Source organism: Carassius auratus, chromosome 6 (genome assembly GCF_003368295.1).
Source record: "Carassius auratus strain Wakin chromosome 6, ASM336829v1, whole genome shotgun sequence".
Classification (NCBI taxonomy): Eukaryota; Metazoa; Chordata; class Actinopteri; order Cypriniformes; family Cyprinidae; genus Carassius; species Carassius auratus.
Genome location: NC_039248.1, coordinates 1,847,469 through 1,859,968, shown reverse-complemented (window position 1 = coordinate 1,859,968; position 12,500 = coordinate 1,847,469). Strand labels below are relative to the sequence as shown.

The 12,500-nt window shown below is 43.7% G+C and overlaps 2 protein-coding genes across 4 annotated transcripts in view; both read left to right on the top strand.

The window, feature by feature from the left end:
* The window catches only part of LOC113090186 (transcription activator BRG1-like), a 36,600-nt gene extending 34,691 nt beyond the window's left edge, over positions 1–1,909 (top strand). For both annotated transcript variants that reach the window (XM_026256189.1, XM_026256184.1), the window contains one exon: positions 862–1,909. In XM_026256189.1, coding sequence (XP_026111974.1) covers positions 862–909 — 48 coding nt within the window. In that variant the 3' untranslated portion in view covers positions 910–1,909. The remainder of the gene's footprint in view (positions 1–861) is intronic.
* Positions 1,910–2,609: 700 nt separating this feature from the next.
* The window catches only part of LOC113090206 (low-density lipoprotein receptor-like), a 14,813-nt gene continuing 4,922 nt past the window's right edge, over positions 2,610–12,500 (top strand). Inside the window, exons 1-10 of one of the 2 annotated variants that reach the window (XM_026256191.1) lie at positions 2,610–3,189; positions 7,254–7,376; positions 7,513–7,635; positions 7,722–8,099; positions 8,176–8,295; positions 9,985–10,104; positions 10,184–10,312; positions 10,394–10,565; positions 11,233–11,451; positions 11,526–11,644. In XM_026256191.1, the coding sequence (XP_026111976.1) occupies positions 3,117–3,189; positions 7,254–7,376; positions 7,513–7,635; positions 7,722–8,099; positions 8,176–8,295; positions 9,985–10,104; positions 10,184–10,312; positions 10,394–10,565; positions 11,233–11,451; positions 11,526–11,644 (1,576 nt within the window). In that variant the 5' untranslated portion in view covers positions 2,610–3,116. Of the gene's footprint in view, positions 3,190–3,545; positions 3,700–7,253; positions 7,377–7,512; positions 7,636–7,721; positions 8,100–8,175; positions 8,296–9,984; positions 10,105–10,183; positions 10,313–10,393; positions 10,566–11,232; positions 11,452–11,525; positions 11,645–12,500 lie in introns of those variants that run through there. The other variant, XM_026256190.1, reaches the window with a different exon arrangement.

Sequence of the window (12,500 nt, the reverse complement as noted above, 5' to 3'; positions counted from 1 at the left end):
CTAACATACAGTCACACACACACACACACACACACACACACACACACACACACACACACACTAACATACAGTCACACACACACACATTCTTACACTAACATACAGTCACACACACAAAATATTGAGTCACATGAAACAATGTTAATGATGTGCAATTGTGTGTGTTGTTTACATTTTGTGTGTGTGTGTGTGTGTCTGTGCATCTGTGTGTATGTGTGTGTCTGTGCATCTGTGTGTATGTGTGTGTGTGTGCATCTGTGTGTGTGTGTCTGTGTGTGTGTGTGTGTGTGTGTGTGTGTGTGTCTGTGCATCTGTGTATTTGTGTGTGTGTGTGTGTCTGTGCACCTGTGTGTGTGTGTTTGTGTGTGTGTGTGTCTGTGCATCTGTGTATGTGTGTGTGTGTGTGTGTGTGTGTCTGTGTGTGTGTGTGTCTGTGCATCTGTGTATGTGTGTGTGTGTGTGTGTGTGTGTGTCTGTGCATCTGTGTGTATGTGTGTGTCTGTGCATCTGTGAGTGTGTGTCTGTGTGTGTGTGTGTGTGTGTCTGTGCATCTGTGTATGTGTGTGTGTGTGTGTGTCTGTGTGTGTGTGTGTATGTGTGTGTGTGTGTCTGTGCATCTGTGTGTATGTGTGTGTCTGTGCATCTGTGTGTGTGTCTGTGTGTGTGTGTGTGTGTGTGTGTGTCTGTGCATCTGTGTATGTGTGTGTGTGTGTGTCTCTGCACCTGTGTGTGTGTGTCTGTGCATCTGTGTGTGTGTGTGTCTGTGCATCTGTGTATGTGTGTGTGTGTGTGTCTGTGTGTGTGTGTGTGTGTGTGTGTGTGTGTGTCTGTGCACCTGTGTGTATGTGTGTGACTCTCGAGTTTGTTCAGGATCGATCCAACAGCGTCAGTGAGGAAGAGCAGGGATGAAGATCCACAGGAAACCACTAAAGATTCAAACACACACCTCACAGTAGAAGAACACGTCATCCCTTCATCAGCAGCAGAATAATCATGCGTCACACTTTCAGCGTTCGCTCGTGGAGGATGAAGGAGTCTCTGCCTGTACCCAGAGTCTTCAGACCCGGACATCATCATGTTTCTGTGACACTGAACATCAGACATGGCTGTTTAAGAGTGATCTCGTATAACCCCAGTCACCGGTCAGGTGCACTAGTGTGTCAATAGCACAACATTAGCATGGACAGTAGATGTAATAGATTAGAAGCAGCCTGCTACTTACTTACTTATATGATTATTGTTTTGCTGTCCAACAGTGTGTGTGTGTGTGTGTGTGTGTGCACTACAAGATCAGCTTTAAGGCCGTTCTCACACTGACCTGACGTTCACACTTCTTGCAGAGAGAAGTTCTCTGAAACATCATGTAAATGTGAACTCACCGGATCGGAGCAGGATCACGTGCTCGTTTAAACAAACGCAGTGTTCTTAGCTCGTATTAACTGGAGTAACGGAGAGATGCGCCGGAAACGGCTGCTGTCCGCTTGTAACGGTTGAGCCAGATCTCGAGCAGCAGATGCTGAACGGTTCATTGAGAGACCGAATCTCTGTCCGTGTGAACATCTGTTTGTGTAGATTAACGTTTTGTTTGAGCGTTTCTGTTTATTGGTGTTAAAGCAGGGTTTCTCTGCTCTGGCTCAGAGTTCAGCTTCAACCCTCATCAAACGAATCGTGGTCTTCAGGATCACGAGAGAGTTCAGTGAGTTTGATCGAAGCTGGACCTGAACTCTGCAGGACGATATGCTGCTCTTCTCTATAACTCTGTTCAATCTGCTCTGTTACTGTATGAATCAGATTAGTCCGGAAGTTTCTAGCGGCTCTTTAATGGCATGTGCTCTTACTGTAGTGAATGTATGTTTGTGCGTGTAGATTTTCGTTCAATAGATGAAACCTAATAAACATCACAAGCTCTCGTGTGTGTATGTGGTCTCGTCTGGTTCTCAGGTGGTTTTTCAGCTGATCCTGAAGGTGTGGATTGTGTGTAAGCCATCCAGACTCAATAAATCATTTTCCTTACCAAAATTAACCATGGTTTTATTGTAGTAAACGTAAAGTAACTTGTTTTTATTATTATTTTTAAATACCATTTGTATAACCACAGTTTTCCTACAAATACCATGGTTAAACTATAGTCAGTGTAGCAAACCGCTGGTTAATTTCTGTAGGGTTTCTCTACATCCGTGTGTCTCGCTGGAACAGAGAACAAACCCTCCACAAACTGATTACAGTTTTTCTTGATCACTTAAACACATTTCTTGAAATTGCGCCTCCTTTCCTCTAAACTCTAAACACAAATTCATAACTTTTCACCCAATTCCCCACACTTCTTATTCTCAGGTCAGGATGAAGCTGTCCACTCAAAACTATTCAATCTTGCTGAAATAAACACACTTTGCCCTCAGAGACACACACACTACAACACAGTCATACACACTGAGATCAGTTCAGAACACTGTTGCAGAAACCTTCTTTTGGCAATCAGGCATCATTTTACATCTCAGCGTCTCTTACAGTACACAACATAATTAGAGCTAATACATGTTACTGTAAATAGAGCAGAGACAGTGAAATTCAACAATAAGCTGGACAGTAAGAAAAGATTGTTTTCATCTTAAGCTCATTTCATGTACAATCGTCATTTCTGGGAAATATTTTTGTAAAGTGCAATCAGTATTTATTTATCTCTTATTTGGATGGAGCGTCTTTAGGCCCTTGAGGGACCGATTCATGGACTCAGGGGTTTCGGGAGCCATTCGGTCTCCAGGATTTATATTCTGCCTGGCCTCATGGGAATGATAATAGCCAGCTATCCATGTTCATGACGTGAGATGAAGCACAGTGTGTGTATGTCCAACACATGAGTAACTCATGAGGTAAAGGACGCTCACATGCTGCTGTCAGTGCTGTGTCTCATTCATGCTCTTATCTCGCGAGAACCAGCCGCGAGGCTCCGCCCACAGCGCTGACGTCCCACGTTTCAAACATCACACCACTGCAGAGCCACGCCCCCCTCGCGGCTTCATTCAAACGGAAGGGTTTCAGTCCTGTTACTCAGCACCGGGCGCGGTAACGTTATCATCGTCGCAGTGACTCGCTGCTGCTCTGAGATCGATCAGGTGATGGAGATTCGGATCAGCGCTCGGCTCGGATTCATCTGCTCGGTTCTTCTGCTTCACTGTGTCCACGAAACCTGTAAGTGTCCGTTTTTATGGTGAAGATCTGTGTGTGTTTGAGCTTTGTTTCACAATTCAGCGATTTCTTCCGTTCTTGGTTTCTTCATTCTGGGTTTTTCCGATGTTGTTCTAACTCTTCCTGTTTTTAGTTTGTTCTGTAATTAAACCGATGACGCTTTCCGGGGTTTATCTCGGGGTCTGTTAACGGTGTAACTTATATAAATGTTTATGTCGGTGTTTTGTAGCTGGATCGCGTCAGTCTCGTTACTGTCAATACCGAGTAAACGCGCTTCCTGATTGGCCACTGCTGAACCACATGCGCGCTGCTGTCGCTGATTGGTCAGACGCGCTAATCAGAAATTCTGCCTCTGATTGGTCAGTTTCGGCAGGATGGCAGTCATGTGTGGCCAGAGATTGGTTCATCGGGGTGTATTCCGAAAAGCAGGTTATGTGAAATCCCCAGGTGTGTTTGAGGATAAACGAGTTGATGCTTCAGCTTTCGGTTCCAAAATCGAAGGTTACTTTCAGGGTATGTAAAGTAGTTGGTAACTCTTTCTCTGAAGATAACATCCGGAGCAGCTTCTGTTCCAGAGTCAGCTCACTTCAGTTCACACGTGATCTACTGACGAGCCTTCAATATAATATTACAAAATGTACTATCTATCTATCTATCTAGGATAATTTAACGATGAAGCAGTAATATAAACGATTAGAAAGGTAATATATTATCCTATATGGTTATTACATTTATTTTATTGGCATATATAACAGTTATCTGTATAAATTATAAAACACTATGATAAGGTAATGTTTAATACGGAAGTTCTAAGCGGCCATGGCGGCCATGCATTATATATTTTTTTCCTTTTTGTTTTCTCGTTATAACGACTTAATTTTCTCGTTATCTCGACATAACGAAGTTCGTTTTCTCGTTATAATGACTTATTTTTCTCGTTATCTCGACATAACGAAGTTCGTTTTCTCGTTATAATGACATGACAGTTTTACTGTTGCTATAGTAACGAACTCAACTGTGACAGGCATCTGATGGACACCATGCAGGCGCTCTTACTGGAGCCTATATTTCAGCAAATTTAGCTTCGCCTAGGTAATAAAGTCTACAATTCTGTATATAAATAAAGGCTGATCAATCACTGTTGACTTTTCCAGAGACAGTACAACGAACGTTTTGTTTTTGTAATTAACATCTTTAAATGGCAACACCGCGAAATTAGCTGCTTGGATTAAACTCACTTTTCATTTTCCCTTTATTTGAAACAAAATTATATATAATTTGTAATTTGTAGTACTCATTATATGATGTGGCAGATATCATGTGTGTTACAAGCTTCTGTTTGAAAAGAGCGTCCATGTGTAGGACTAGGTGTAGTGTGTGCGTGTGTGTGTGTGTGTGCGTGTGTCTGTGTGTGTGTGTGTGTGTGTAGAAAAAGATTACAACATTATAGAACAAAACTGAATTAAATTAGCCTATGGATTTTACATATACATCACATTTCTCATCAATATGGTTAACAATAAAGATTAGTAATAAGGAAAAGAAGCACATCAGCCTACATCGTTAAATCCCGTCCTACTGGAGATAAACAGAATACAGTGACGTCAACCTAGGTTTTGATAAGCAGTTATTTTATGACACAGAACGCGTTGGTGAAACTCATGCATCTAGCAGGAACTTAATACACAAAATATTCATATTGATTCAAGCATTTAACATTTATGAATTAATTAAATGTCAGTAATGAAGACTGCACAAATTATAGCGATCATGAGGAAGGTCTGCATACAGTAAAGTGGACAGTGTACAACACCCCATCAGTTATATTCAGGTCTATAGTGCCACCTGCTGGCGCAGTTTTGTAACTTCTTAGAGAAAATTAAGTCGTTATAACGAGAAAACGAACTTCGTTATGTCGAGAAAACGAGAAAATGAAGTCGTTATAACGAGAAAAAGAACTTCGTTATGTCGATAAAACGAGAAAACTAAGTCGTTATAACGAGAAAACAAGAAGAAAAAATATTATAATGCATGGCCGCTTAGAACTTCCGTAGTTTAATTTATTTTATTAGATATATTTATCACATTTTATATTATCATTTCGCACATGGATCTGCATTTTCTATAATGTATAAATCAAAATACACATCTGGTATGATTTCATATATTATTATCATCAAACAAACAATATAATTCATGTTCTCAAGGATTGCACGACCAACACCAGGCGTGGGCCGATTACTGGTTTCAAGGTATACTGCGATCTGAAAATGTTGACGTATACTTCGGCCTTCATGCAACTGGACGTATTTGAGCTCTCTGTTCTGGACTCTGGAAAGTTTACGTGGTATAATTTCACAAAGCTTGTCAGAACATTCTGTTTTTGCTTCAAATTGGGTTATTATTCAATCAGATTATGTGTATGATTATTATTATATAACTGAATGATTTGAAATTATATAAATGACATGTATATGAATGGTATAACTAAAATTAAATAACTGTATTTACAGATTTAAGTGAAATAAAGTTGGCAGTCTTTAATTTTTTCTTTTTAGGAAACAAATCAAAGAAGAAAAATAAACTAATTCTGCTGTAACAACAATACCGTGAAACCGTGATATTTTTGCGTAAGGTTATCATACCGTCAAACTCTCACACGGCCGAAGCCTAACCAACAGGTGGCGCTATACACTGAGTATCAACCCTTGAACAGAAGAAGAAGAAACAAACAGCATGGCGCGCCTTTTATTAGCGTTTGTTTCCATGGTGACCCGTCGCTCTGAGGTGTTTCTGAAGCACACACCTGGAGTTCACAAGGTCAGGGGTTACACCGAGAGTTCAGGGTTCAGCGGACAGGAAGTTAACCCTGCTCTCTGAATACAGCCCAGCTCTGTGGACACGCTGGTGCTCTACAGGAAGTTGGACAGGAAGTGGTTGTCCAGTCAGACACACCCTGATCCCTCCATCAGTCACTGTTAGTGTGTCAGTAAAACACACGCTGAGATCGAAGAGAAATCACAGCTGTTTATATTCATGTGTTCGAATACTCTGATGTTTTTCTGTTTAGACTCAGGAACATCTGCTTCTCATTCACTAAGTGTTTGTGAAGTATTGAGAAACACACACACACTTCTGCTCATTAACTGGAACAGAAGAGCGAGAGAGGTCATCTATTTACCTGTGTGTCTGTATAATATATTTATAGCTTTGGCAACATTGTGATGTATGTTACACCGTCACTTCATTAAAGAGAGCGAGATCTGCTCTGTGTCTGCTTTAGGGAGTGAAACTCTCTCTCTCTCTCTCACACACACACACACACACACACACACTTGTGTCACATCCTGTGTGTATTTGGGGATTTTTCAGGTTCATGGAGGGAAACCAGTTAGTTCAGATGTTCTAATTGGTTAATGTGGTTTATATTGAGCACAAACGTATAATTTCACTCTCATAGTGAGTCAAATCAGTCCATCATTCTGGATCTTCTCCATCAAGCTCCGCCTCCTGCATCTCTACTGTATCTTGATTATGCAAATGTTTCCATAGAGACCAGTGAGTAACTGGTGGTGCCATTATTAACTCCGCCTCTGCCACTGTCTTAAAGAGACACTACACTATCTGCCTGTCATCAGTCAAAGACACTCAAGGTCTCTCTCTCTCTCTCTCTCTCTCTCTCTCTACTGTCATGCGTTAAACTTTCAGCTTCATGGTTCTGTCAGATCATATGTTTTATGTGATTTATCATATGTCAGTGTTTTAATTTCAAGTATGGGTATTCAAAGCTAGAATACGACAACCTGATGCGTCAAATATCAGCTGTAATCATGTGACTGGAGATGAGTGTGTAGAGCGGTGTGTGTGTGTGTGTTCTTGTTTATGCTACATTTTGGGGGACTGGCCTACAATAGTAAATTATGTTTATCTGAAAGTGTAACAATGCAAAGAGGTTTTCTAGCTTAGTATTAGGGATAACAAATATTGTTTGGTCAATAAGTAATAGAAGTCTATGGAAGTCCCCACAATTCACAGAAACCTAACGTGTGTGTGTGTGTGTGTGTCAGGTGCGGCCGTCTGCAGTCAGGAGCAGTTCCGCTGTGCTAACAGGAAGTGCATCACGAGCCGCTGGGTCTGTGATCAGACGGACGACTGCGGCGATGGAAGCGACGAGCTGCTGGAGTCCTGCAGTGAGTCACACACTCCTCATCACTGACACTGACAGTGTTTACATTCATTAAAGTTGCTTTTGCATGATGAGATGATTGAGTTTCACTCCTTGAGCTCTGTGAAGGGCTCTGTGTGCTAACACTATCTCCGCTGCAGGACAGAAGAAGTGTTTGTCGAGTCAGTTCAGCTGCGGCGGGCGTCTCAATCAGTGTGTGTCCACCAGGTGGCGCTGCGACGGGAAGTCTGACTGTGAGAACGGCGCAGACGAGCAGGGCTGTGGTAAATATAACCATCTAAAGCCCTTGTTTACTAGATGACACGTCACATGTTCAGCAGTGTTCAGAACGCTTCTGTTCTGGTTTCAGTCCTGAGGACCTGCACGGACGAGGAGTTCCGCTGCCGCAGCGGTCAGTGTGTGTCGCTGTCCTTCGTGTGTGACTCTGACTCTGACTGTGATGACGGCAGTGACGAGGCGTCCTGTCCTGTGCCCACCTGCGGCCCCGGATCCTTCCAGTGCAATAACTCTGTGTGTGTGCCGCGGCTCTGGGCCTGCGACGGCGACGCTGACTGCACAGACGGCTCAGACGAGTGGACACAGAACTGCCCAGGCGGCACGGGTCAGAAGCCTCGGACGGTCTGTCGCGATCACGAGTTCCTGTGCTCCAGCGGGGAGTGTGTCCACGGCAGCTGGAGGTGTGACGGAGGCAATGACTGCGCAGACGGATCAGACGAACACAACTGCAGTGAGTCACGTGTGTTAGATGGTGTAGAGCAGACGTGTCTGAGAGATCCTTCGCTCACATCCTGTTTCTGTCACAGCTGTGTCCACCTGCCGTCCAGATGAGTTCCTGTGTAACGACGGCAGCTGTGTCCCGGGAATACACCAGTGTGATGGGAAGCCTGACTGCTGGGATCACAGCGATGAGACGGACTGCACCGGTGAGGGTCACACGTGAGAATGAGATCAAGCTGCTGTCCGTCTGTACCTGTCCGTCTGTACCTGTCCGTCTGTACCTGTCCGTCTGTACCTGTCCGTCTGTACCTGTCCGTCTGTACCTGCCCGTCTGTACCTGCCCGTCTGTACCTGCCCGTCTGTACCTGTCCGTCTGTACCTGCCCGTCTGTACCTGCCCGTCTGTACCTGTCCGTCTGTACCTGTCCGCCTGTACCTGTCCGTCTGTACCTGTCCGTCTGTACCTGTCCGCCTGTCTGCAGTGCATGCGTGTGCCGGGCCGAGCAGGTTTCAGTGTCGCAGTGGATGTTTAAACCCTCATGAGTTTCTTCTGTTCTGAAGAAAGCTGATAACCAAACAGTTGTTTGTCCATAAAATACTGTGCAAGTCAGTGGCGACAAGAAACCGTTTGGTTGCCCGCATTCTTCAAAATCTCTTCTTTTGTGTTCAACCGAAGAAAGAACCCCATACAGGTTTGGGACAGCATGACCTTTACATCCTTTACATGACCTTTACATCCAGTGTGAGAACAGTAAAATACATCACTGAATCACTATTTTCTTGCTTGTAACTGTAAAGCTGCTTCGAAACAAACTGTATTATATAGAGCAGGGGTCTCCAACTCTTTCCCACCACAGACCGGTTATTCTCAAGGACCAGCTGGAGTGAGTTTTTGCAGGGTCTTAAAAAGTCTTAAATTCTAAAATCAACAAAAAAATCATTTCAAACACAGCCACAGTGCTGTTTTGCATCTCTGAGCAACAGGACTCGAGTGAATCGGTTTAAATGATTCGGTTCAATCGTAGCGACTCATTAACGGTGATTTACTGCCACCTACTGGCCGTCTTCATTTCACGCTTAATGTGTCTTTTCACTTTTTAAATAATTTCAAACATCAATTTTCAATATTTTATGTTTAAAATATCAAAACATTATTAATGCATTAGTAACTGAAGGTTAAATGACACTTTTACTGCAGTTTCTGTGTTTCCTCTGCGCTGCAAAGATCAGTTCTGTTGATGCTGATTTAATTCGCTTGGTATCAAACCAAATAAAGGATCTGACTTAAAAGATGGTGCACACTTTAAGAAAAAAATTACTTAAAGGTAAAAATGACCATAAAACTTGAAAGAAATTATTATTTTTTATTACTGCTGTGAACTGACCACACAGCTGTCCACGGTGGACCTTAAATCATCAGCACAATAACACACTCCCAAAAATATCACCTAATTATTGTTATCAATAAAATCTCAGAATAATTTGGAGAGATATATATTTTTTTATCAATATTGTACACCCCTAATTTGTTATTTAATTGATATAATAATTGGTACTTTATATGGTCCTATAGACTTTGCCCTACCTCGGTCATATGGCATTCATTTTCTGAGTTCTTAAAAAGTCTTAAATCTAAACATCCTGCAGAAACCCTGTTTTGTGTACAAGTATGTATTCATATAAAGATGTGAAAGAGGAATCAACTGTGTGTGTGAGTGTGTGCGCGTGTGTGTGTGTGTGTGTGAGTGCGTGTGTGCGCTTTGGAAAACAGCACTAAGAACTAATCTTCTTCCACTTCTTGTGGTTTAAAATCAATAAAGTGATGATCATGTGACTGTGGAGGTGATCATGTGACTGTGGAGGTGATCATGTGACGCGTGTGTTTCCTCTGCGCAGACACTAACGAGTGCGACACTAACAACGGCGGCTGTTCCCACACGTGCAGTGACCTGAAGATGGGATACGAGTGTGTGTGTCCGGACGGATTCCACCTGATCAACCGCACACACTGTGAAGGTGAGCTCCGTCCCCATGAGCCCAGTGCATGATGGTCTGTGAGTGTGTTTGGTCTCATCACGTGTGTGTGTGTGTGTAGACGTGGACGAGTGTGCAGACGCAGACAGATGCACTCAGATCTGCAGAAACCTGCCGGGCAGCTTCAGGTGTGACTGTGAAGATGGGTTTGAGCTGGATCACATGACCAAAGACTGCAAAGCAGTAACAGGTGCGTGACCGAACAGAGACGAGTGATCAGAGGGAATTATGGGTAAGGCTCAGAGAGTGAGATGCATGTGTCGTCCTGCAGGGTCCGGTGCGTTCCTGCTCTTCAGCACGAGGCACGAGGTCAGGAAGATGGAGCTGGGCAGCCGGACGTACACGGCTCTGATCCGCCGGCAGAAGAACGTGGTGGCGCTGGACGTGGATGTTCACAACAACACCATCTTCTGGTCTGACATGAGCCTGAAGAAGATCTACAGGTGAGAGACCCGACCGATCGCCGCCGTACAAGCTTTTCTAGCTACACAATCAGAACTAGGAAAGTAATGCTCTGCTTTTGCAACTAAAATTCAGAGTAACTCAACTTACTTTGTTTTCCCATCTATTGACTGATCCCCAGGTTTAAAAAAAAAAGTACACTTCCATAATTTAATTAAAGTACTATTGTTTTATGCACTAATTTTGTCCTTAATATACTAAACAATATTCTTTAGTACTTCTTAAGATCCACACTGCTCCACTGTGCTTTTTTGGGACACTATGAATATAACCTAAAAAGCACTTTTAACAAATTATCTTTGTATTAAAAATGTATTTAGTCAGCACTTGAGTGTACTAGTACTAAAGATGGGATCAAGTGTACTACATGTGCTAACTAAAATACATGTTTAAAATGCACTTTAAGTATATGGAAGAGCTTAAAGCAAAAATAACGTAACATTTATTTCCATGAGAAGTAACACAACTAGATGCAACATTGTAAACCTAACACTGATCACTGGCTTTGAGATTAACGGTTTCATCGATCTCCATCTCAGTGATTTCCTCCGCGAGTTTCTACTCTCATAATAAAGTCATTCTAATCAGTTTATTTACTGGAGTGACAGAGTTAAAGCGGGTCTCTGACGTGTTGTCTGTGTCCTGCAGCGCCGCGGCCGCTGACCCCGCCCACCCCAGCACTGTGATTGACAGCCGGATCTCCCGCCCCGAGGGTCTGGCGGTGGACTGGATCCACGGGAACATCTACTGGACGGACGGCGAGCTGCGGACGGTGTCGGTGGCGACGGTAGACGGCAGCAAACGCAAGACTCTGGTGAGCGAGGGCCTGCAGAATCCGCGCGCCATCGTGGTGGACCCGCAGCGCAGGTGAGTGTGTGTGCAGCGGCTGAGAGCACAAGCGTCCGCACCACACCCAGTGCTGACCTCTGCCCCCCCCGCAGCTTCATGTTCTGGACGGACTGGGGCGAGCCGGCGCGGATCGAGAGGAGCGGTCTGAACGGTGCGGACCGGACGGCTCTGGTGACTGACCACATCGCCTGGCCCAACGGCGTCACGCTCGGTGAGATCTGTGTGCTGGCGCGGGGTCCGAGTCACACACGTCACACACGTCACACGCGTCACACACGTCACACACGTTACACACGTCACACGCGTCACACACGTCACACACGTCACACGCGTCACACACACTAGAAGATGGGAGTGAACTTCCTGTAACCTGAGCGAGTGTTTTTAGAGCGGTTTCATAAGAATGAACATGACTGCATAGAAAACAATGGAAAAGTAGCGCAGTCGAATTAAAAACCTGTAACACTTTCCTCGAAGATTTAAGACCGTTTTGTACAAGATGTAGTTGTAGTTCATGCATTCTAGGGCTGAAACGATTCCTCGAGTAACTCGAGTTACTTGATTACAAAAAATGATCGAGGCAAATTCCTCTGCCTCGAAGCCTCTTTTAATTTATTTTAAATCTCACGTCAGGTTCTTTCGCAATGATTTTTTAATGTGACACATTGCGTTTACGTCACCCACAAAGTGGAAGGAGACGCAAGCGCTGCATCCGAGATACTGCAAGGAGTCAGCAGTGTTTTGATTAGAGCGCGCGGGCAAACGTGAAGAGAACGTCGTGGCGTGTGTCCATTGCAAGATAGAGCTGGCATACAACAACTAGGGCCATATGATTTCCGCGATGCAGAAAACGCGGAGGGAATCGCGGAATCCAGTCATAAAAACGGAGTTTAACAGTTTAATGCGGAATGGCACGAAATTTGACAAATTGTGAATGAATTAATCAAAAATAGGTCATTGCACTTACATCAAATCAAATATGGAATAATATCTGTAAATATTAAGCCGGAACAGTCTATTTAAATATGAATCCTGCATGTTCTGTGTGTCTCTGTTAATGAATGGAG